Source organism: Poeciliopsis prolifica, unplaced genomic scaffold (genome assembly GCF_027474105.1).
Source record: "Poeciliopsis prolifica strain line A6 unplaced genomic scaffold, Auburn_PproV2 SCAFFOLD026, whole genome shotgun sequence".
NCBI lineage: Eukaryota > Metazoa > Chordata > Actinopteri > Cyprinodontiformes > Poeciliidae > Poeciliopsis > Poeciliopsis prolifica.
The window spans coordinates 7092473-7115917 of NW_026562401.1; the positions used below are offsets into that span (position 1 = coordinate 7092473).

The window sequence follows — 23445 nt, forward strand, 5'->3', positions numbered from 1 at the left end:
TTCAAATGTTTCATGTTTGAGAACAAAAAGTAAGAAAAACAATCCACATATCTACCACTTATCAATAAGAGTTACTGTAGTTTAAATTCTTTATCATGAACCATAGATTATCTTCACACTATTTGGAGTAATGAAGGCGAAAGAAAAAAATCCTGATGCTTTAAAGTCACGGACGCTTTAAATCTCAGTCCAAATTTTTTGGTGAATTATTTTCTTTAAGAATATTGATAAATGAAAGCATGTATGTTTACCCTGTGTATCATCTGCATCTCATGTTGCCTGTAACCTCTGTCTGTTGATGTTTTTTGGCATCTCCCTTCTCTGGTCGTCTGCTTCCCTCATCAACGACCTGTTGTCAAGGCAGCCTGTGTCCTATCTCTCATTGCCTGAGGCCCATCTGCCCGACATCTGTCTTTGTTAGTCAACATCATGGTACGCTCCATCTCCAGCACGCTGCTATTCATCATAGTTCCTTCAAACTGTGCCAGCACCTGGGCTGTGGAGTGGCCGAGGCGAGGTGTGACGTGCAGGTCTGGATCTTATTAAAGAGGCTGTTGACTCTCTCTTCTGCCCTCTCTGAGTCTCTCGATCAGTCACTTTCTCCTAGTTGATCCACAACTGATCAGCCCTGTCGAGGCCAGATTTAGCCACTTTCTCTCTCTTTCTCTCCACGTGTGTCTTGTTCTCTGCTTTTTGGCTCTCTATTCCTCCAGAGTGTTGTTTTTATCTGTCTAATGATGATCGATTGTGAGAGGCACGTTTGTTTTCATGCAGAGCGCTGATTTTGTTTGTGTCTCTGCCTGTTTTTGTGCAATTTTTCCCCTAATTTTCTTTTTTTGCTCCTCTGCCACTGTCATACTTCCTCATATCCTTCTCCATCTGCCTACCAGGTGGAGTACGATGGCCTGACGGGGCGAGTGGAGTTCAACAGCAAAGGTCAGAGAACCAACTACACCCTGCGGATCCTGGAGAAACACAGAGGAGGCCACAAAGAGGTCAGGAGCCACCTGTTGTATTGGAGCAGTCAGGTCAAAGCAGCCTTGGGGTTTGGGTTTGTTGCAGGTCACCTGGATGGTTTCAGGGAGCCGGCAGAAGCATTTTACAGGAAGGTTAGCACCATCGCAGATTCCCCCTGGTGCTACAGGGGGAATCTGCTTTATGAACAGATGTGTGTTTAACCAGAAGGCCTTTCACTCTGTAGTAGAGACATATTTAGTTACTGGAGTACAATAGAAAGATTAGCCTTTAGATGCTTTCCACGTAGTTGATTATCTTTCAAAAATATTTTTTATCGCAAATTTAGCCCAGATTGTGTGTCTTTGGATTTATTTATTTCTTCTATCAGGTTTCTGTTTTACCTTTGATTCATGCTGCATTTTTACTTGTTTTGAACTATGTATACATAAAAAAAAATCATACGTGTAGTTTCTTATTATTTTGAAAAACAGAACATTTCTTTTTATAATTTGGAATCTTTGCTCACACTTTATCTAATTAATAGCCATCTTTGTGAAACCTTTGTCTGACATAACTGAATTTGCTGGAGGCTTGCAGCAGGCTTGATCTGTATTGATTTTGGACTCCTTTGTCTTCACATGAACTATGAGCTCGGTTTGTTTTCTGGAGCAACAAAAAAAAAAAAAGTCATTAAAATGCTCCTGAATGTAATTCTTATATCTTATGAGCTGTACCTAAGTATGTAAAATACACAGAGAGGATTCGGTGTTAAACAGACAAGACTTAATGAGTCAAAAATACTTTTATTAAAAAAAATAATCGTGCATAAACAACTATTGATGGGCTGCATCAATAGGATTAAAACTACTCTGTTTTTGACAGGGATTTTATTTTTAATTAAGTTATTTGTCTTATTCTGGTGTAGCCCTAAATAGACCACATTACAAATTTCACTAAGCAAATGGAGGCTGAATAAAGATTTAATTATTAGTGTTTTCACATTTGTTGTGTTGCAGCCAAAAACTTTAATGAGTTTCCTGCTGTTTTATGTTGCAGATGTAATCAAAGCAGGAAATGATGTACAACTTTGGCATGCATCTTCATTCAGCTCTCCTGGGTCAATACTTATGGAACCACTTATTGACCCAATTGCAGTCTTTTGGTTCAGAGTAATTTTCCTCAAAATACAATGTTTTGCATGTGAGTCTGGTGATGTTCTCGTCTTATATGACTAAATCACCTTCTTCTACTTGAGCCACACAGCAATCATAACTATTAGGACTTCATTTCAGATATCTCTCATTCTGCTGCTCTTCTAAAAAAGACCATGGGTAAGTCTGGTAGAAATGCTCTACTTTTGGGTCTGCTTAGGTGGATAACCATGTTTTTTAGGTTTGCAGTCCATAGCATACTTACCATTGAGGTTAAAGATTGAACAGTGCTCTATAAAATATTCAAAACTTGGGAAAGTGTTTTGTAACCTAATGTTGCTTTAAACTTTTCCACAACTTTATCCCTGACCTATGGGCTGTGTTCTTTGGTCTACATGATGGTGGTTGTTTACTAATGTTTTCTAGTAAATCTCTGAGGAGCTGTATATATACTGAGATTAAATTACATACAGGTCAACTCTATTTACACACACTGGGGCACGGCTGTTCTGTTGCTGCTGACCAACAGTTCTCACCCTGCTGCTTACTGTATTTTTAATATATTGTTTTCACTGTTTTTATGCTCTACATGAGTACGAGTTTGATAACCTTATGACGTTCTTGTTGCTATAATAAATAATTTAACCTATAATGTTTTAATGAATGATACATATATTTTTAACTGTTTTTCTATAGCCATTTTTCTTATTTCTAAAATAATAAATACAGTTTTTGTGCATGTTTTGTGTGTTATTACTGGCTATAAACCTAAGACAGATCTGCACATGCTTGGACAATTAAATATTTGTTTGTTTTTGTAGTTGCTAATTAGAATATATAGTATGAAGGCCATTAGTGAAACAAAATTTTATTTAGAGTATTGAAGAAAAAGGGGTTGAAGACAAATTCAAATCACACTTTAAAGTTTTTCTTCTACAATATAATTATGCACCATCTTTAATGCATTTATAACTGTTGTTCTATAACATACAATTCTAATAAAATACTTCAAAATGTGTGTGAAATACTTTGAAATATGTGGTTGTAAAGCTACAAAAGATGGAAAACTTCAAGGCACTATATTAGTCAGTGCACAACAATGTAAAATGCAACCCAAAAAACTGGTAAAGTCTTAAAAATGTATTTCATTATCTGCAAGAAAACTACCAAGAAAAGCAATCCAAGTCAAACAGTTTAATTCCCATTTTATTTATTTGTATAAATTGTGCTGTCTGGCTAATCCCATAACCAAATAACATCCTGGGAGTCTCATCAAAACACATTATAATTTTCTGATGGCCTCCTTAGAAAAGTATTAGGAATAAGTGAAGAGAGATTAAGCATTAAAAAGCTAAGTTTAAGTGATTGCAGGGAAAGCTGCCTGTCTAGAAGGAACACTTCCTCCTTCCTTCTCCTCTGTATGTCTCCCAGATCTTTGCTGTCAGCCAGGTGTCTCCAATACTTACACAAAAAGTCATCTTCTCACTTAAAGCTAAACTCCAACTCAGCCGAGAGCTTGGCTGTAGTAATTAACATTTTAACTTTACCCACCTGTTTGTATGGTGACATCCACTTTAGACACCCGGCAGCGGATCACGAATGGAAAAAAAAAGCTTTTAAATGTCAGAGCGGGATAAAAACTGTAATAGAAATGGTGCAGTTTTTCAGTGGAGCCATTACCAGTAATCTGACCCACTGAAACGTGTGCGGTATATTCCTAGGAAATGCCTCTGTGAGCCACTGATCCACTCGGCACGTTGGTTAGGTGATAATCACACACTTATGCACCCAAGTGACTTTACTGTCTCCATAAAATAGAAATAAATGCACTGTTATGCAATTCAAAAAGGTGTGAATAAAGAAAAGAGACGTGGCTATAAAACAGCTAATCACGGACGCTTTTTATTCCCATCAATGCCAGTCTGTCACCAGCTCATTGCTTTGCTTGTAAATAGCAATTGGTTTATAATGTTTCATATTACTGCATTTCTTTTGGCTCCCTTGGGAACTATTATATCAACATAGATACACGTACATAACCGGCTGTAAAGAGAAAGTACAGAATATACAGTGCCGAATGTTGTTTGCATTTTAAAGTAGACCACTGGGATGGCTGAGCTGACTGATGTACTTGAGCTTTTAGTGTGCTGAAGTTTAAATATATATATATAACAACAGATTCAATTAGAGCTTAAGAGTGCATTATTTATTCCACAGTGGTTATTGATTTTCTCTTGTTTTGTACTCTGTGTTAGATTGGGATTTGGTACTCCAACAACACTTTGGCAATGAACTCCACCAGTTTGGATATTAATGTCTCAGAGACGCTGGCGAACAAGACCCTGATTGTCACCACCATCTTGGTAAGGTCACAGCTACCTCACAAGTGTCCACACTGGCAAGTAGAGTTGTTTTTGTGCTTGCCTGCTGCGCTGGAGCTCACGCTGTGTTTTGGTCTCTTTCTGGCAATTTAGCTGTAGCTGTAGCTGTCATAGAAACTGACAGAGCACTGAGAAGGACGTGTTACTAAAATGAGGCTGCCAGAGTGCTGGTCTTTTATTAATGTCCTGCTGTCCTTTGGCTATTTAGATGTTTAATGACAACTTAAAAACAGTAATATGTTTGCTGAGCCATCATCTTCCTTATTATAATAAATAGATTGTATCCACTAAAGGATTAAACTAAAACCAAAATAAATGTGTTGTGTGACATTGTTCTTTTTGGTCTTTGTTAAAAAATAAATAAATAAAAAAAGCAATAGAGAGAGAAAATGGACCTTGCTAAGGTAAAGCAACTCAACTGTCAGGAATATGGACTGAAAGTGCCCTGTGACAAGGCCAGTGTCATTCCTGTCCTCAAAACACCTGGAGTAGCTGCTGTATTGCACTTACCTACATTCCCATGAAGTGCTTGGAACACATAATCAAGACCCGCGCACATCCTCTCTCGCTGCTACAGTTGACCTGCTGTGTTTTCCATGTAGGCCAAACCGTTTCCAAAGATGAAGTGATGGTTTCTGCACTGTTCTCTTCCCTCCCTTGCCAATAAATCAGGAAAATATGTTTGAACACTGCAAAAACTAAAATCTAAGTAATATTAAATGTCTTAGATTAATTGAATTTATGATTGTTTCTTTTACGGCAAGATATTTTTTTCTCATAAGAGGTTTTTATGTTAGAACAATTCCCTTATTTTAAGTGCTTTAGGCCTTAATTATCTCAGTAATTTATTTCTTATTACTAAATAAATAGTGACAAAGCAACACCTCATGTTTTTCCTTTAAATACTTAAAATCATTAACATTCCCCTATATTGGGTTCTGCTAATCCATCCACATTGTACCAAAACAGTGATATCCCCAGAGAAGTGTCCCATCTTTTTCACCCATGATTGTCCTGCCAAATTTAATCTTAACTCCAATATTATATTTGCAAATGGCACCATCATCATTTTTTACACATCAGACACTGAAGAGTCATCTAACATTGAAAAAATAAGAAGCTGGTCATCTTAGTTTCAGGACAACAGCTACCGGGGTCTGTTGGAGGAGAGCTTGCCTGAGGAGTTTTAGTTCAATGTGAGGATCAATGATGAGCGAATCAGAAATCAGCAAGGCAGAGGCTTGTTTCTGCCACAACCGAGTAGTTTAGGTTGGACTCACTAACCAACTTCTCTCAATGCACCACTGAGAATATTTTGACATGCTGTTTCACAGCCTGTTACAGCAGCTGTAATGTTCTGAAAAGCTGTGCAGAGGTTTGCAGATGATTATATAGTTACCAAAACAGCAGTATGAGCCAAGCAGGAGCGCTTCAAACTGCACTGGAGCAAGAATTCACTGAAGATCATCCAGCCATTAGCAGAAGCACCTGCACACCTACAAGCCGATTCAAGAACTGTTTCTATCCAGCAGCCACCGGCATTAAGAAAAAAAAGCATTTTTTATTTATTCAGTATTTTTACCGATAGTTAAGTCCTTTAATTTACACCGAACAACCCATTTAGACAAATTACACCCTTCTGCACTGCAGCCACTGCAGCCCATCCCACTTATTGTTTAGATGTCAGATCATCCCATTTGTTTCATTTTTCTATCTATTGTAAGGCTATCAGCATTAAATGGATAGGAAAAAAAATCCAAAATGTTTATTGTTAAAATTTGAGAATTATTAATTGTTCTCCTATTGTACAATGCTACAATTTGACATTTTACACTTGTGTGTTGCAGTAAATTCAAGCTAAAGGCTGGCTAGATCATTGGTAGTTTTTTTTTTTTTTTTTTTTAGATCAATAACATATTTCTGATTCAGTTTCAATTGCCAGAGTTTCTGAAACGTCATTTTCCTTGTGAAACTTGATGCATTTACTTCTCTGCTGCACCACTTTTGAGATAAATCAATCTCTTTCTATGATAGCCTTGCTGCTACCCAGGTTTATCTGCATCAGTTTTATTCACTGGGCAGACTGTAGTTTTTTAATCTGTCAAGGTCCCATACTAACCTGCATCTGCAGCCATCTCCCACTAGCGAATTATGTCTATTGAAGACATTTTCTATTAGTGTTCTGTAGCTGTCAGAGACTCAGAGCAGATAAAAATGTTCTAAAGTGTACTGACTCTGCTGAGGCGGGCTGACCTTTACCCATCAGAGGTTAAACTTTGGAAAAAACGTTTTATAAAAATCCTTTGACACATTTAGAGATAGATTTTCTTCTTCTGTCAGACGTTTTAAAGTGACGGATAACTGTTAAAAGATTTACAGTAGAGGCCATTATCCACAAATAGAACAAAAAAACAAAACATGGAACAAAATTACTCAGTCAATGGTTACGATTCAGCATTAAAAAGAGACTCGGCAAAAATAGCATCTATGTAAAGAGTTTGAAAAAAAGATCAGTTTCTTATTCACCGCAAAACATATTGATTAATATTATATGGACTAAAACCAAAGTGGAACTTTTGGAAAGATGTGCATCACGTTGCATTTGACATAAACATAGCAATTCAGACAAAAACCATCGGCCATGAAAGTGACAGTGTGTTTGTCTGGAACTGGACAAGCTTCTCAATTCTGCTCTCCTAATGTAAAAATAACAACAACAACAACAACAACAAAAAATAAATAAAAAGGTTTTAATGAGCCAACACAAAGTAAGGCTGTCATGGTACTTCCTTAAACTCTCCAAATTGAAACCTTATGTGTAGCTAATTTTAAAACAACCAAAATGTGATGTAAAGACTCATTCTCAGTTATAAAAGGTTGATGGCAGTGATTGCCACCAATAGGTGGCACAACTGGTTATTAAGTTAGTATCTTGAGTTGTTTTTAGTTTATTTCTGTGCATTGTTACATAATGATGGTTTTTCGGTCTGGATTTTGTTTTTCTTGGCTTTGGCTCCCTGTGTGTTTTTGCAAGTTTTGTTCATTTTTTTCATTAAAGATTTTTCATTGACAAGCTGCCTGTGCCTCTCATCTTTTGGCTGCACTTTAAAACAACACATCATGACATGTTAGTATTTTGTGGGTTGGCTTTGCTTGATTTTACTATTATTAAAGATAATTTGGAATTAGATTTTTGTGTTAAGTTGTTTTTGATATTAAAAACTGTGTAATTTTCTGAAATTTAAGTTTGACAAAAAAGGCAAAACGATAAGAAACGGGGACTAAATACCTTTTTATTAGCTTATTAATGGTGTTGCAAAGAATTAGCTCAAACCTTTGACATTACTTGGATTTGTCCAGTTAATTTGAAGCAAAAAAGCAGGTCACAAAAACTGTGCTCTTCTATGTGCTAAACAATTTAATGAGAAAAAGGTTGAACTGCCTTGTTATTTAAACCTTAATTAGCTGTTTGAAACCCCCTACAAGAAATCAATAGTGATAGGTAATATCTTCTACAACTAAACACTCTGCCTGTTTTAGACTGAGATTCGTCATGTTTTCCCTCTGCACAGGAGAACCCATATGTGATGCGCAAGGACAATTACCAGGATTTCGAGGGAAACGAGCAGTACGAGGGTTTCTGTGTTGACATGCTGAGGGAGCTGGCAGGCATCTTAAAATTCTCCTTCAAGATCAAGCTGGTGGATGATGGGTTGTATGGGGCCCCGGAGCCCAATGGCTCTTGGACCGGCATGGTAGGAGAGCTGATCAACAGGGTGAGTACTCTGCACAACGCGTGCAGCAATAACAACTAGAAAATGTGCCACAAACACACAGCAATTCATCCACACAGCCACATACTTGTACACACACTTGTGCTGTAGCCCCAAACCACAGTTCTGCTGTAACTCCCCATGTCGCAAATTGCCCTCAGAGGGGAGTAACACTCTTATCTAGGACAAAGGCTGAATTGATAATTCCCCAGAAGAGACTGAACAATTTGCTAAATATTGCCTGCGCTGTGTTTCCAAGCTGAAAACCACTACTAAACACTTTATTTTGTATATATACAAATATTATTTTTTTTTTCCCACTCAACCTGTCCAGGCCTATTGAGCCTGTGACTGACACTCTGGTTGAAGCAGGCTAATGAGAGCCCCTCTCTGTTTAATTACCATACGGTACACTTCAATTACCGAGCCTTGGTCCCTGTGTGGGGTCTGCCACGGCGGTGCTCCCCCGGCTCTCCATGCTTCCTCACCCTCCCCGCCCTCCTCGTAGCCTGATCACTCGGCTGTAATTAGTAGCCCATGTTCATCAATTAGTTTTTAATGGAAGAGATGAAGGGGAGGCAGAACGACCAGAGACCTGCAGGTTTTATGCAGGTGGAAAGACCAGGGACCTTGTGTTTACTTTCAATTAGCTTAATTTGGATCATGGAGAAATAGTACGAGCGTGTGCAAGAGAAAATAGCATGTCTGCATATGTCATAAAAGGTGGCACAGTGAACTTTTAACACGCTCAGTGTGGTGCCTTGCAGAAGTATTCAAACTTTTGCACCTGAATCTTCCCACTGGGGGACATTCTGTACCCATTATACCTTTACATCCCCAAATCTGCAGCCAAGTGCAAGAACAGAAAATGATAAAAGACAATAAATTTAACAAATAGCAGCCAAAAACTTGCGCTGCCTTTGTTTGCAGCCATAATTTTCCTCCATCTTCTTTCCAAAATAGATCCTGTTTCATTGAGCGCATCTCTAAACTTCAAAACCACAAAATTGCGTTTTGTTTTTTTTTTTGTTCTGAACCTTTCCATTTTAGCTCTTGCTGAATGTTCAGGTATGTTTACCCACAATTTCCCCACAACATGATGCTGCCAACACCATATGTCACAGCGGGACCAATAGAAGCACACAAATAGTGTTCATTTTCTGCCTTGCATTTTTTCCACATATTTGTTTTACACGAAGGCTGGAAAGTTAAATTTGGATCAGAGTACCCTCTTCTATGTGTTGAACTGTTCTCAAACAAGCTGCTGAAGTTTTCTAAGAACAGCAGGATTTAAAAATAGATCAAATTATGCACATGTAGACTTTTCTGAAGGTGATTCGCTGGGTAACATTTTATTTAGATGCATCACTGTCAATGGGGTATTATCTTAAAATGTTATAATTTAATATTAAATAAGAAAACAAATAATTTTTCTTCCACATCATAATTGTCTTTTTAAAATCTCAATTAGTTACAGTGCAGTATGTGTAATACTATAAAATGCAAGAAAACTTAAACTGGCATCAACATGTTTCAGTGTCTATTTCTTGTTTTTTTGGGGTTTTTTTTTGCTGACCGCTTTCTGTACTTTTTCTCTTGTCCTTTTGCTGCGTCTATCTCCTGCTCACCCCTGCTGCTATCTATCCACCCATCTATCTGTGTCAATCCTCCAGAAAGCCGACCTGGCCGTGGCAGGCTTCACCATCACATCAGAGAGAGAGAAAGTTATCGACTTCTCTAAGCCTTTCATGACCCTGGGGATCAGCATCTTGTACCGAGTTCAATTGGTGAGGGTGTTATCTCGGGCTGTCGGGCACCTGCTGGCTGATACTTACTTCAGATCCTGTACTGGATTTGATATGTTCTTGAGTCCTCCCATTGATGAAGAAGACGCCAGGCTGAACTCGCTGAAATGAGCAAAACCGCTTATTGCTCGAGAGTTGATCCCTTTGATTGTATTAGTGTAAGTCCTCAATGAAGTTTATAGTGAGAATTTATTTTTGCTCAGTAAGTCAGAGCTGTGTTACAGTGGCAGCTTTACATTGCTAATGAGGTTTTGGGCCCACGCCAGGCTCGCTCTGGCAGACAGCATTGTTAAACAGCATTTATGGATCGAAGCATTAGAGTATCAAAGCACTGCCGACGCTGTATTAAAGTGAGGGGGCGTACACTGCCCTCCTGTGGTGCGAAGGGGACACCTTTCATAACATCTGCTGTCTGTCCCAGATTTCTCATCTATCTGCATCTTCACTTCTTCTTTCTCCACTTTGTTTCAGGGTCGGAAGCCAGGCTACTTCTCCTTCCTGGATCCTTTCTCTCCAGCTGTCTGGCTCTTCATGTTACTCGCCTACCTGGCTGTCAGCTGCGTGCTCTTCCTGGCAGCAAGGTCAGTCCGTTACATCATACACTGCGCTGATTGTCCGCAGCTCACATCTGAGTTCTCTTGCCATTTATATTGTTAAACACAGGCCACCTGTCATATATCATTTTTCCCCTGGACATGTCCCCTCACACGGCTTGACAGGGGTTGTATGACTGATTGGCTTGTTTGAACTACAGAGGTACATCATCATGCTACAGCTTGTCCTCAAGGTTGCTTCAACGGGCTCCCACTCTCTCGCCAGGTTGAGCCCCTACGAGTGGTACAACCCTCACCCGTGTCTGCGGGAGCGCAGGGACATGCTGGAGAACCAGTACACACTGGGAAACAGCCTGTGGTTCCCCATCGGCGGCTTCATGCAGCAGGGATCAGAGATAATGCCCAGAGCCTTGTCCACCAGATGTGTCAGCGGTGTGTGGTGAGTTAGAGATGAGTTAGGCTGTTTCTGTGCCTTTGCAGCTTAACGCCTCCCTTCATCTTAGAAATGGGTTTTATATTTTCTCCTTGATTTGATGTTTGACCTTGATGCTGTAAAAAGACATTTGTGCGAAAAGGCTGCTGTTAGTTTTACCTGCGCACATCTTGAGAACGAGTTTAAAGACATGCAGAGTTTGTGACGTGACTGAACATGGAAGCTAATGTACAAGAGAGAATAAGAAGCACTTTGTGATTCTAAGAGCTTCTCTAAAGGCCAGGTGTGTTTATTTATTTTAGTCTTCTTACCACAAATTGAAAAGGCTTTTTTTTTGTGTGTTCAAAGATGTGGAAAGAGACACTTAACAATGACTTGTATCTTGTAAGCAGTTATTTTATTACATTTCCATCAGAATATTTAGATATTAAATGCAGTCTTGGGATTTGGGATAGCTGACACAAAAGTTTCCTTTCCTGAGTGTCAAGTAATGTACAAATGCAAAGCCAACAAAAATTCAAGTTTGATGATGCTCCAGAGGGAGCTCTGAAAGACATGTGCTGAGAAAGACGTAAGCGCTGCGAGCAAAGGAGACAGAGGGAAAGGACAGGAACAGCAGATCTCTCAGAATTGAATGGGAGGGAAAATTAAAAACGTGTCTGGAACGTGATGTTCTTTTTGAAATAAGTTGTTAGGTAAGCAAGGACGTCCTGTTTCTACAAGGTTATAACTGTTAAAAAATCTGAAATATTTAACTACTATTTTTACAGTGTTTTTAAGATTTGCGAGTGAATTAAAGCAAAGTTAGTTTTTTTTACTGACGATATTGTGAAGAAATATAAAATGTCAAAGTTTTAATTTGTCAGCATTTTTATAGTGTGGAAAAAAAAAAAAACATTAGTCCAGGAGATGTCCTATGTCGCCATGTATGTATCTTAATGCCAAAAGTCTCCCTTCATACACATATGAAGTTAAGTCACTTCCCATTCTTAATACATAGGTTTTAATGAGATTATTGGCTCACCCTTTGCAGCAACATCTAATTTCAGGGAAATTTTCCCCACAATTCAAGAATGTATTTATGAGTAAGAATGCCTGAATGTCTTTTTGCAGTGATTCTCTGCCATGTTGGAACAGGAACAATAAATCCCCAAACTGTTTCCAGTAGATTTGTGAGGATGAGACTGTCTAAGGTTACTGGGTGTGCTGAAGAAGTCAGAGTTACTGGAACCGACAGGCAGGCAGAGCTCAGCTGCTGAAAAACTGATGCTTACAAAACGCTTAACGGTCATAATTATAAAGTATAACACACATAGTGCAAGTGAAGGAAAATATCAATATGTGACTTCATAAAGTTCTGTGTAATGTTACTGAAGATTTACTCATAAAAGTTATTCCACAGTGAAAGCACCTGATGTCTTGCTGATCGAGCAAACCTCAGGTTTTTGGTGTAATTTTTCTTGCAGATTACAACACTTACACATACATTCTGTATTTATCACACCATAAATCACTAATTTGAACGCTAGGACATCAACTACATGTTTTTAGTGTAGTTCGTGTTCTTCTGGACAGCAGTGGGTCTAACGTTTCTGTGCATGCTGACCAATAAATGTATTGTTTTGCAAACAAAACTAAAACAAAAAGTTAGTGTAACTTTATCTAATTTCAGTTTTTAAAGTAAATGAAGAATGCTTCTTTTTTAACATTTAGTTTTTCTATAGTTAGAGGCTAGGAAGCTAATATTAGCAGATTTATTAGCTGAGTCATATGCTCAGGTGCTGATGTCTGCAGTCAGCTGGTTTATGGAAATGGGACTCTTGGCTTTGGAACTATACTTTCAAAATAGGGTTACCTTAATGAGAGTGATGGGTGTTGCTGTTTTATATTCAGTGCAATGACTTTCCTAACAGCTGTCATTGTCTTTCTTGTATGCAAAGGAAAGCTGTCTGTGTGGCTGGAAGGGTGCACAAAAGCATGAATGAGGGGGTAAAATGCTGCCTGTGCTGAAACTTTGTGTTTTAGACAATAGAAATGGCAGCACAGAAAATGTAAGTGGTTTTAAAAACTCTTCAAATCCTTGCTATATCAGAAAAAGGACCTTGCCAAAAAAAAGGTAATTTCCCAGCTCAACAATCTGATTTCCTCCAGGCATCCAGTAATCTTGTATGTAATTCAGATGACAGAAGACCTGCAGTAACCTGATCTGTCCTCATTTTCTTTCCTTTTAAGGTGGGCGTTCACGCTGATCATCATCTCCTCCTACACGGCCAACTTGGCAGCCTTCCTGACCGTTCAGAGGATGGAGGTTCCCATCGAGTCTCCGGATGATTTGGCTGACCAGACCAACATCGAGTACGGCACCATTCATGGAGGAAGCACCATGACTTTCTTCATGGTAAAAACCATCCTCTGCTCCTAGTTTGTAGCATGTTTGTGTTGGAGAAGCACAGAATTGGTTTGATTGCTTCAAAGTCTGATTTACAGATTTTTTTTTACTTCCTGAGGATTAAAATGCAGAGGAATTTGTGCAAATTTTATTAATGTGACAATGACAAAAGAAAAGGTACAGCTGGATGGAAGCTGTCATTTTGAATCCAAGAGGAATTATGATTTTATGATTACTTTACGCTTCAGAGCTTACTTTTACAAACTGTTTTTGAGGTTTTACAAAACTTGAAATAAAGTTGCACACCGGTAGTTTATATCCATGATCATGTTTTACTTTTGGTGTTACTTTTATTGCATTTTCTAAAGTGTTTGTATGTAGCTTGTATCCTGCTAGTAGGCTGAATGTTTGTTGTGACATTTCCTCAGAGTTTGTGTGTGCTCTTCTTTATGGCGGCTTGTATTAGGTGGGTGACTGCCTGTGTTTGCTTTATGAGAGCGCTCCAGGCATCTGAGTTGACATCTGTGTTTGTCGTGGTGTGTGTGTGTTTTTTCTCTCTCTGATGTTGGTGTGTTAGCCTTTGGGAACGTGTGTAGGTGAGAGTTCAAAAAATATATTTAAATGCATTTAAAGGAAGTGGCTACACGACAAGTGGTGTTTGTTTTCTTTCCCTTTCTGTCCTACTATAGATAGAATAGAACGTTTTGTGTTTGTCTTCATAAGCCGGTTTTATTGTTATGCTCCATTACTGCCTGATCCACAGGAACATACAAAACCTACATGCGTCATTACACACAGATGCTACCTTCTCCACTCTCTCTCTATTTTCTCACATGTACAGTTTGAAATACATGCTGTAAATATAAACTGCCATGAAAAACACAAAATGCTAAAAAATGTTAAAGAATATTCTTGACTCACATGATAATTGCAACTTCTAGATGACAGATCAAAGTGAATTGGTGCACGACTGCAAATGTGCTTTATTTCTAAACTACTTTCAAAAATAATGCATCACTTTATAGCTGCACTTCTTTATGTATGACAGATTCAGGCTTAATGAAATACAATTAAGCTTGCATGTTCAAAAACCTATAGGGAATTAATACTTTTCCAATTTTCTTTATCTATCATAGTGTTAAGTTGAAGTTTGTCATAAAAGCTTTTCAAAAGTTGCAAAACTGCAAGATTTTTTATCAGATGAACATGAAACACATCAAATCCAAGAATATTTCTAATTTGCATTCTCATCCCAGTCAACATTGGGCTGCCTCATCAGTGAGGCAAGACCGACGATAATAGTTGTTGCTTCTGTTTCCAAGTCTTATTAACATCATAACAGGAATGAATACACTACAAGGGTAGTGCTGTGTTTATATCGTTTGTCATGATAAAGCACTACAATGAATATCTGGGATTCATAATTGCACTGCGATGAACCATCACAGTAAAAGCAACGGCATTCATGACAGCATAGCAGTGTGAAACTTTTACTAGGTTGTTTTATCACTGGAGTCGCCTACAGCTTTAACCTCCAGTAAGCAGCTGCAGCCAAGATGTCAGCTTTATTGACCTAACATTTAAATTGCTTTAAAACAGCTGAAAAATATTGTCAGAATAATCTTTGTTTGATGGTGAACCCATCAGATGGCAATTTTGGCAACAGAGCCAAGCAGTGTAAAAGCAGCACAGTTACAGAACAAGTGATGTGATTGGTTATTATTCAGCAGTGTGTTTTCTCAGAACGCTCCGGAGAAATCCAATCCAGTATTTACTCTTGTTTCCTCTGATTGACTTGTCTTGGGTTTGTTTTATTTGCATTTCTCTTGATGGCTGAATTCAGATGTTGTGTGAACCCTTTTATTTTCTACATACAGTAATGTTGTTTTCAGACTCCACCAAAGGGAAAAACACACCAGAGCGTGTTTGCGTTTATTTGCTGACATGTTACTATCAAAGCAAAATGTCAGGCAACAGCAAACCAGCTGAAAACATCTGTTTCTGTTTCGATTTGTGGTGTCATCCAACTGAGTTAGAACCAAAATGTTTCTTTTATTTCCGCTTTTGTTCTTGCTTGCCTTATATATTTTATCCAGGTTAACATCATTGGATATTCTTACCTGTCTGCTTACTTTTCCATTTTCCTCCAGGATTTCTCTCCTAACCCTAACACATATATTTTATTTTATATTCTTCCTCTTTGCATCCATAGACATTTAATTAATATTTTAGATAAGTCTTCCCACTGCTATTTTTCCATGTCTGTGCAGAACTCGCGGTACCAGACGTACCAGCGGATGTGGAACTACATGAACTCCAAACTGCCCAGCGTTTTTGTGAAAAGCACAGAGGAGGGAATCGCCCGTGTTCTCAACTCCAAGTATGCCTTTCTGATGGAGAGCACCATGAACGAGTATCACCGCGGCCTCAACTGTAACCTCACACAGATAGGAGGACTGCTGGACACCAAGGGCTACGGCATCGGCATGCCGCTGGGTAAGCATGGTACCAAAAAAACACTAACCTATAATATAAGGTCTATAAAAACTGTACAGAATGACAGGTTTTCTTAATATGCTGAAGTATTTCTTTAAATGGCTCCAGTAAGAATCATAATCTTTGTCTCCCGTAATAGGCAGACAGAGCTTCTTATTACATTCAGTAGATCAGATTTCATATCCTAATGACAATATGCTTTCTGCAATAAAACGGTGGAATATAAAATATCAATGACTTAAAAACTGTCTGAAAGGAAACGAACAGATCAAGACGTGATTATGAATTAATGAGTGTGTGAGCCTCTTAAAGATTTTTGAAAAAGAAGCATAAACATCATCAATAAGGATTAGGTGGTTTTTCAGGCTTCAAAGGCTACAATCAGCTTTTGTATTTTTTCCTCCACTGACACGTCTGGGGCTTAAAGGTCACAGCGGATAGAGCCGTTATGTCTCTGATTAGACCAGTGACACGTCAATAAATTATTGAAATTATTGGTCAGTTTAATACCACACAACCTTGAAACTCTGTGCTTTGTAATCCTGCAGAGTTTTGCTATCTCTGTATGGAGCTTGCAGACAATTGACACTGTGCTGCATTATTTAAATAAAAACTTTTAAGTAGTAAAAATCATAATATTATTTTAGGAATTTACTGAAGGCTTTTAAAGTTCAGAGGAAATATAGACAAAAGGAAATATTAAATTTAAATTGTAATGTAAATTCTCTTTATCTTATGCACGTAAATTATTGTCCTTTAAATAATTTGACTAAGTAATTTTTGTTCAGAATTTGTTGGGTAAGAAAAGTAGCAGTTTGCTACTGGTTTTCATACAATGAAATGTATCTTTGTGCCTGTCTCTCCTATATATTTTAGTTTGGTCAAGGTTTAAAATCTGTGTTTTCAAGAATTGACTAGCTAACACCTGGACTGATAGTGGAAAAAGTTAAGTTATATAATTAAAATAAAATCTTCACAAAACAGTCTCTAAACAAAATAAACTGCATGTAAGGTTTGATCATTTTATGATCATATAATTATCGTTATAATTATATAATTATGTAATTCAATATACAAACAAGGAAAAACATCTGGACTGTTATTAAGTACATGAGCATACAAATTAAAGAAGTGAACTAATTGATTGCCTACTTCCAGTCTTTGTTTTAAATGTAATTTTTTTTAGTTTTTTCTGTATTTCTTCATTAAACTCTTTCATGCGTTCATTCTTATTTGGATTTAGATATGAAAGGTTGGAGCTTATAGTGCCAATCAGAGTCTAGACCCCAGGAAACGTAATCACAGGCTGTCTATCACAGCCGCTGAGAGCTTTTATAAGGTGGTAAAATTGCTTGAGAACAGAACAATGACACTTCAAACAGGGAGGAATAGAAAACTGTGAATGTGAATAAAGAAAATGAACATATAATGAATTGGGTTAATCACAGGCATTTTAAAAGTTAGGGGATGTGCTGAAACGTTTTTTACCTGGATTTGGATGTGGTTGTTCATTCTGAACAGGCACATCCAAATATAAACAACATTCTGTGCAACCACATTCCTAATATTATTCCACCAAAACAACAAAAAAGTAGTTTATGGTTCTGATTACAGGTTGAAAAGTGCCTGAGATAATTGGTCTTCATTTTTTACATCACAGAAAACTGACATTTTAACTGGGATGAGTCAACTTTTTAGACCTACTGCAATAGTCAATAAGATGATAAATGCAGCAGGATGGATCCTCCGCAGGGACGACTTTTGTTTTGTACAATTCCACGGTTTCGTTCTCTGTGACATGCCTCAATGTTGCGTTTCTTTAGAGAAGTTATGAACAGTTGCTATCTTGAATCAGCCAAAGACTCAGTCATTATTCCAGGAGCTATTTACAGTTGAGAGTAAAGTAGGTCACCTATAGCCCCAGTGAACTCTCTGAGAAACGGAATGAGGAACGATCTGCAGAACCGGTGAACAGCTGCAGAGGAAGTGGCACAGTGACTGAACATTTCCAACAAAGGGCACAGAGTTACAAAACGTGCCTGACAGGGATTAATCTCATCTCACAGTGTAAACTTTACCAACAAAGCGAAAGAGGAGCAGGATTAAAAGCCATTGCCTGTAAGAAAAGCTGAAACATTCGCTTGGGATCAGATATGCTAAACAGACACATGTACTTTTGGCTGATTTGTGTGATTAGATCTTAGGAAAAAAAGGCTTGTGTTGATTTAGTTTTTATCTATGGGATTATAAAGTATTTGAAGTGGAAGTAATGAAAAGAAAGTTAATTGCGTTTCAACTCCTGCCCGGGTCTATAAAAAGCCTTTTTCACTGTTTAGCCCATGGTAGTTTTGTCACCGATTCATTGGTCTGTTTTAATGAAGGGCCCAGTCTTGGCTGGACTTTCTGCTATGGATCAGGGGAGAAAAGAGAGGAACATGAAACAGAATGAAAGAAAAGAAGGAGAAGCATTTTTCTGAAGAAAAAGTCTCAACTGCTCATGCAAATGCAGAGTCTTGCAAACATCAGATATTCCTTATAGGTTTTTATGTTTTCTTTTCTTACACCAGAAATGTGCAATGATCCCTAAAAGTTTAACAAGACAAGATGGTTATTCAAAGTATTGATTCATAGTGGATGAGGAATTATGTATGCCCAACTTTTCAGATTGTTAAGCAATTGAAAACTCATATTTTTGTTCAAATTGATAATTATGCTTTTTTGGCTTGTCAAATACTGTAAAACTGTAAGAAAAAACATATAATTTTGTGGTTTCAATAAAGTGAACAGGTTCAGGGTGCATGAATACATTTTTAAGGGACTGTGAATGATCCCCATTTTTAAAATTGGTACAGAAGGCAGGAAGTTTTAGCGTAAGACTGTAAAGACTTGATGGGATTTTTATTGTTGTCTGAAAGTATTAAAGGGAATAATAAATAAAGCAGAGATCCTGCTTTGTCTTATTGTTTATATGGAGCATTCACTCTGAGAAGACGGTGCTTGAGCAAATAATCTGAAGTAATCAAAGTAACATTGCAACTTTGTGTTTAGTTTTTTACTTTAAAGAAGGTCAAATTCAAACATTGAATTCTGTTTGTTTTCATTTCTAAACAGTTTTGACTTTGCTCAGATTAACGGTACTCACTGTTAATCTGCTGAAACAGCTGGCAGCTCTTTCATAAAGAGATTTATCTAGTCCTTACAGTCAACTTTTATGTATTCATGGCTTAATACTTGCAAATTTTAGTACATTTACCCTTTAAATCCCCCCACTCTGCTCTTGTGGATGTGTCTCATAACACTCTTTGATTTCTAATTGAGCTGCAGCTGTACCACTGTCTCTGCCTCTGGATTTAATCTCCTTGTTTATCTCTCTGATCTTCTCTGTCTACTTACCACAAGATCACTTGTATCCACTTCAAAGCTGGATGCAGCAATTCTCTCTTTTACTCCTAAGTCTGCTCTCATTTCATGTTTTTTTTTCTCCTTTACCAAAATAGCCCCTGATCCTTGCGCTGCACCTTTCCAGTGCTGGCTCTTATCTTGCTTCCTTGTCTTCTGCCAGGATCTCCATTCAGAGAAGAGATCACACAGGCCATCCTCCAGCTGCATGAGAATAACAGGCTGGAGATCCTGAAGAGGGGGTGGTGGGATGGAGGCCAGTGTCCCAAAGAGGAGGACCACCGTGCCAAGGGTGAGCTGCCTTTCTTCTCTGCTGCCTCATCCTCTCTAATGTCCCCACTAATAGCTTCCTCACTCTCTGCTAGACTGCAGCTAATGGCTGATGTCTGTCCTGATGTCAGACCAATCTAAATTGTTTGTATCAGGTAGTGTGTAAGAGTTTGTGTTTAAAGTCCCAGCCAGTGTAAAAAGAGTTTTTCTCTTAAACATATAAAAATCGGATATGAGTATGTGCTCACATAAAAGCTTTTGTACAAAGTTGAGACAAGTGAGACTTGCCGACATATCTTGTAGGAACAATGCTGATGAGTGAAGCTGCAGGGGCTCAGAAATCTAGAGTTTTGGTGCCAAGTGTGGGTCAAGCTCCAAAAATATGATTGCACATGTTGTGTAACGCAAGATGACAGCGTTTTCTGTCAGACTCATTCCCCCTCCTGCAGATTGTCTGTTATTATGTGTAGAGCTTATAAAAGCAAAAACAGCAGATTATGAAACTGTTCTCATTTTATGACAGTAATTGTGTAATTTGTTAAAAACAAAACCCTTTATTTCATAAATCATATTCTTCAGGTATGTGTATGAGTGAAAAGCTTGGAAATGGACCAATCAGACCCTTAAAAGTGGATGCCACCACTTTTGGACACATCTATCTTAGTTTTTCTCTTTAACTCCTGATTGTCTGCCTGGTCCATTTGTAAGTACTTGCAAAGTATCTTTTGATTAAAATAAATTTTGTATCTTAAATTTTTATAGAGATTTGTTGAAGTTAGAGGTTCATGTTGGATTTGGTTGGCTTGGAGTGACTAGAAATGTTGCTAACATGCTGTGTCAAATAGACTGCTTGTTTTAAAAAAAACAAAACCCTGTTTCCATTTTAACTGAAATGTTACCTTTGCAACAAAATAAATTGTTTTGGAGGATTCAGAGCTGGAAGGCTAAATTAAATGTGCTCATTTATGATCTGATAATGTAAATCTGCTTACAACCAGAGAAATCAGAATCAGCTACAATCACCTGTAGTTTTACAAAAACTGGAGAAAGTCTAACGATGAATCTTTTACTTGCGTGACTCCTATAGTTAATAAAATAAAGTAGATTTGAGGAGTTTTTGTTAATTAAAGGGTCACACCAGACTGTCATATTTTGTGAGAGTGTATTGGGTGAGGAGCAAATAAATGTTCTACAAAATATACAGTAGATTAAGTTAAATTGTACATTAGATTTGAGCATTTTATGACTAGTCCTCAGCATAATTCATAAAAAAATATGTCACTGTTTTTCAATTTTAAATAAAATGTGAATTATGACCCTAATTTTGCTGTGTTGAAAGCAAAGATTATTCCAGATACAACCTTGAACACAACAGAGTAAGTGCTGCTGTTGTCTTTTGAACTGAAAACAAAAAGCTTGATGTTGACCCTGACTATCAATTATTTGTATTAATAATGATTGCATTAATAATGATTGCATTAATAATGATTGCGTTAAAATGTTGAATTTAAGGAACGAAATGATTAAATAAACAACTGTTAGGATGTTTTTTTTTTTAGTCCAGTCTTCAGATTACAGCATTGATCTGAAAACTAAATAAGTGTTTATTTATGCAGACTGATATCAGTGAGTTGGAGAAAAGTAGCTTTCTGGAATAAATGAAGCTCACCTCTGCAGACTCAAATGGAATATAACCTCAGTAATGGACACAATTGCTCTAAAGGAAAAGGAATTAAATGGAGAGCCTGAAATCTGAACACAATGTGTTTCCTGTGGCCCGCTTCAGGTCTGGGCATGGAAAACATTGGGGGCATCTTCGTGGTGCTGATATGCGGCCTCATCATCGCCGTGTTTGTGGCTATTATGGAGTTTGTGTGGTCGACGCGCCGCTCGGCAGAGACTGATGAGGTATGCCCCCATACCTGCCCTCGCCGACCCCACAGACACACCCCAGTAGGTTCCCATGGCATCCTGCCAGCCCTTTTGATTATGTTTTCTGTTTGTGTGTGTGTGTTGTGTCGTATTGTGTGCAAGATGTGGCCAGATTTTATATTTCCGCTTCTGTTTTTTATTTGTTCGTCTTTGTGTGTGCTCTCTAACATTTCAGTGTTATGAGCCAATATTATGAAAGGAATGTACAAGTGTGCAAATCTGGACTGAAAATGATACAAGCAGAAAAAATATGCAGCATGGTCTTGCCTGTGTTTGTGTTGATGTGCCCTTAACAGTGTGGCAGCAAGTGTTTGTGAGCTAAATGTAATAAATCGGATAAGCAATATTGAGAAATGCCAATATTTGCTTGCTTAAACAAGTATAGTGACCTTTTTTTCCCTGGCATTAAATGTCACGATGTATCTTCTTTTACATGCCTCACATGTACGCTGGTATTCTTCGTTTCCATTATTGGATTACTTTTCACCCATCTCACTGTGCGTCTTCTTCTATCTCTCTGAAACATGCGCACCCCCTCTCATTCGGTCATCAGTGTCTGTTCTCCAAGAACGAGTACTGTTTCTGCTTATGTGAGCACATGACCTTTTCATATTTTTTGGAAAACAGTAATTGTCTGTGGAGTAAACAGCTGCATCACAATAATTTATAACAGTCAAAACAAAGCTTATTTTACATTTTGAACTCAAAAAGTTGAAACTCTTATAGCTCATAAATTCTCTGTACACAAAGAACCATCAAAAATGTATGACGTTAACTCTGATAATTGCTTGTCATTTTATGAAAATATGAAAGTTTCTCTAACATTATGTAACCCAAACATCTAATCAGCAAGAGCTACTATCCTGCAACTTTTAGATGCATCTCTTCTCCAACAACATGAATGAAAAGTGATTACCAGGTGTCTGCAGCACTGAATGCAGAGGCCTGATGAGTGAATTCAGCCGTTTCAATCACATAAAGCAACAAAAAAACCCTATGATACTAAAATATGCTCAGTTGCATTGTTGTGTCTAATGACTGTTCTTATTATCACTTTAAAGATTCACTATGGGGTTTTGATTATTCTGGTTTTCTGGCCAATTCTAGTTTTCTGGCCAGGGTATTTGATAAGGTGTAGATTGTGACGTCAGATCCACCAGTCAGTTTCCCTCTGCAGTGTGAAGAAAACAAATCAAATCCCAAAAGTTACCGAGTAAATTAAAAACAGACTAACATTTATTGAGACATTAAGTGTTCATTATTTTCCAACTGAATAAACAAAAACCTAAAACAAAAAAAATCAATTACCGAAAACTCTGTGGGACTTTGAGAAAATGTTTATGTGCACCAGCTGCTTTTTTCTAGAGGCGTATTTTTATTTATTTACTTTCATAATTGGGTGTAATTATTAGGTAGTCCGACACAAAGCACCTGTTGTGTAACATCTGCATGTACAGAGCTTTCCGCCAACCTCTGCTGCACAGTGGAGACGCTCCCCAACCCCTGATCAGAGCATGTGGAGTTGGTTAAGGGGAACAAAATATGTTCTTTATTAGTAAAGTACTCAATAAAACATGGGAGTCCAAACTTTTTGTCAAATGGTCCAAAACTGAAGTGTCCAAATAATTTGCAAATTGGAAACGTTAAAATGAAATCAAGCAAAAAAGTTGTTTTTTGTAGAAAAGTATAGTAGTTTATTATGGATCCAAAACTTAACATTAAAATAAATTGAATCTAGTTTTTCTTTTGGGCTTCATTGAAAAAATTTATTCTGTTAAAAGAACAAGATTTGAGTTGCTTTCTTTCAAAAAGGTTGTCAACACGCTGTTGTTTCTCCAAGTTTTGTAAATTAAATTTTGACACTTTTCAGTAAAAAGTTTCTACACAGACGTGGTTCTATTTATG

The 23445-nt window shown here is 37.7% G+C and overlaps 1 protein-coding gene across 3 annotated transcripts in view; it reads left to right on the forward strand.

Moving 5' to 3' along the window:
* grik5 (glutamate receptor, ionotropic, kainate 5) overlaps window positions 1-23445 on the forward strand; it is a 123977-nt gene that overhangs the window by 91209 nt on the left and 9323 nt on the right. For 2 of the 3 annotated variants that reach the window (XM_055047661.1, XM_055047662.1), the window contains 10 exons: window positions 891-995; window positions 4364-4471; window positions 8062-8265; window positions 9936-10049; window positions 10539-10648; window positions 10887-11060; window positions 13287-13452; window positions 15714-15939; window positions 19502-19630; window positions 21395-21561. In XM_055047661.1, the coding sequence (XP_054903636.1) occupies window positions 891-995; window positions 4364-4471; window positions 8062-8265; window positions 9936-10049; window positions 10539-10648; window positions 10887-11060; window positions 13287-13452; window positions 15714-15939; window positions 19502-19630; window positions 21395-21561 (1503 nt within the window). The remainder of the gene's footprint in view (window positions 1-890; window positions 996-4363; window positions 4472-8061; window positions 8266-9935; window positions 10050-10538; window positions 10649-10886; window positions 11061-13286; window positions 13453-15713; window positions 15940-19501; window positions 19631-21394; window positions 21562-23445) is intronic. The other variant, XM_055047663.1, reaches the window with a different exon arrangement.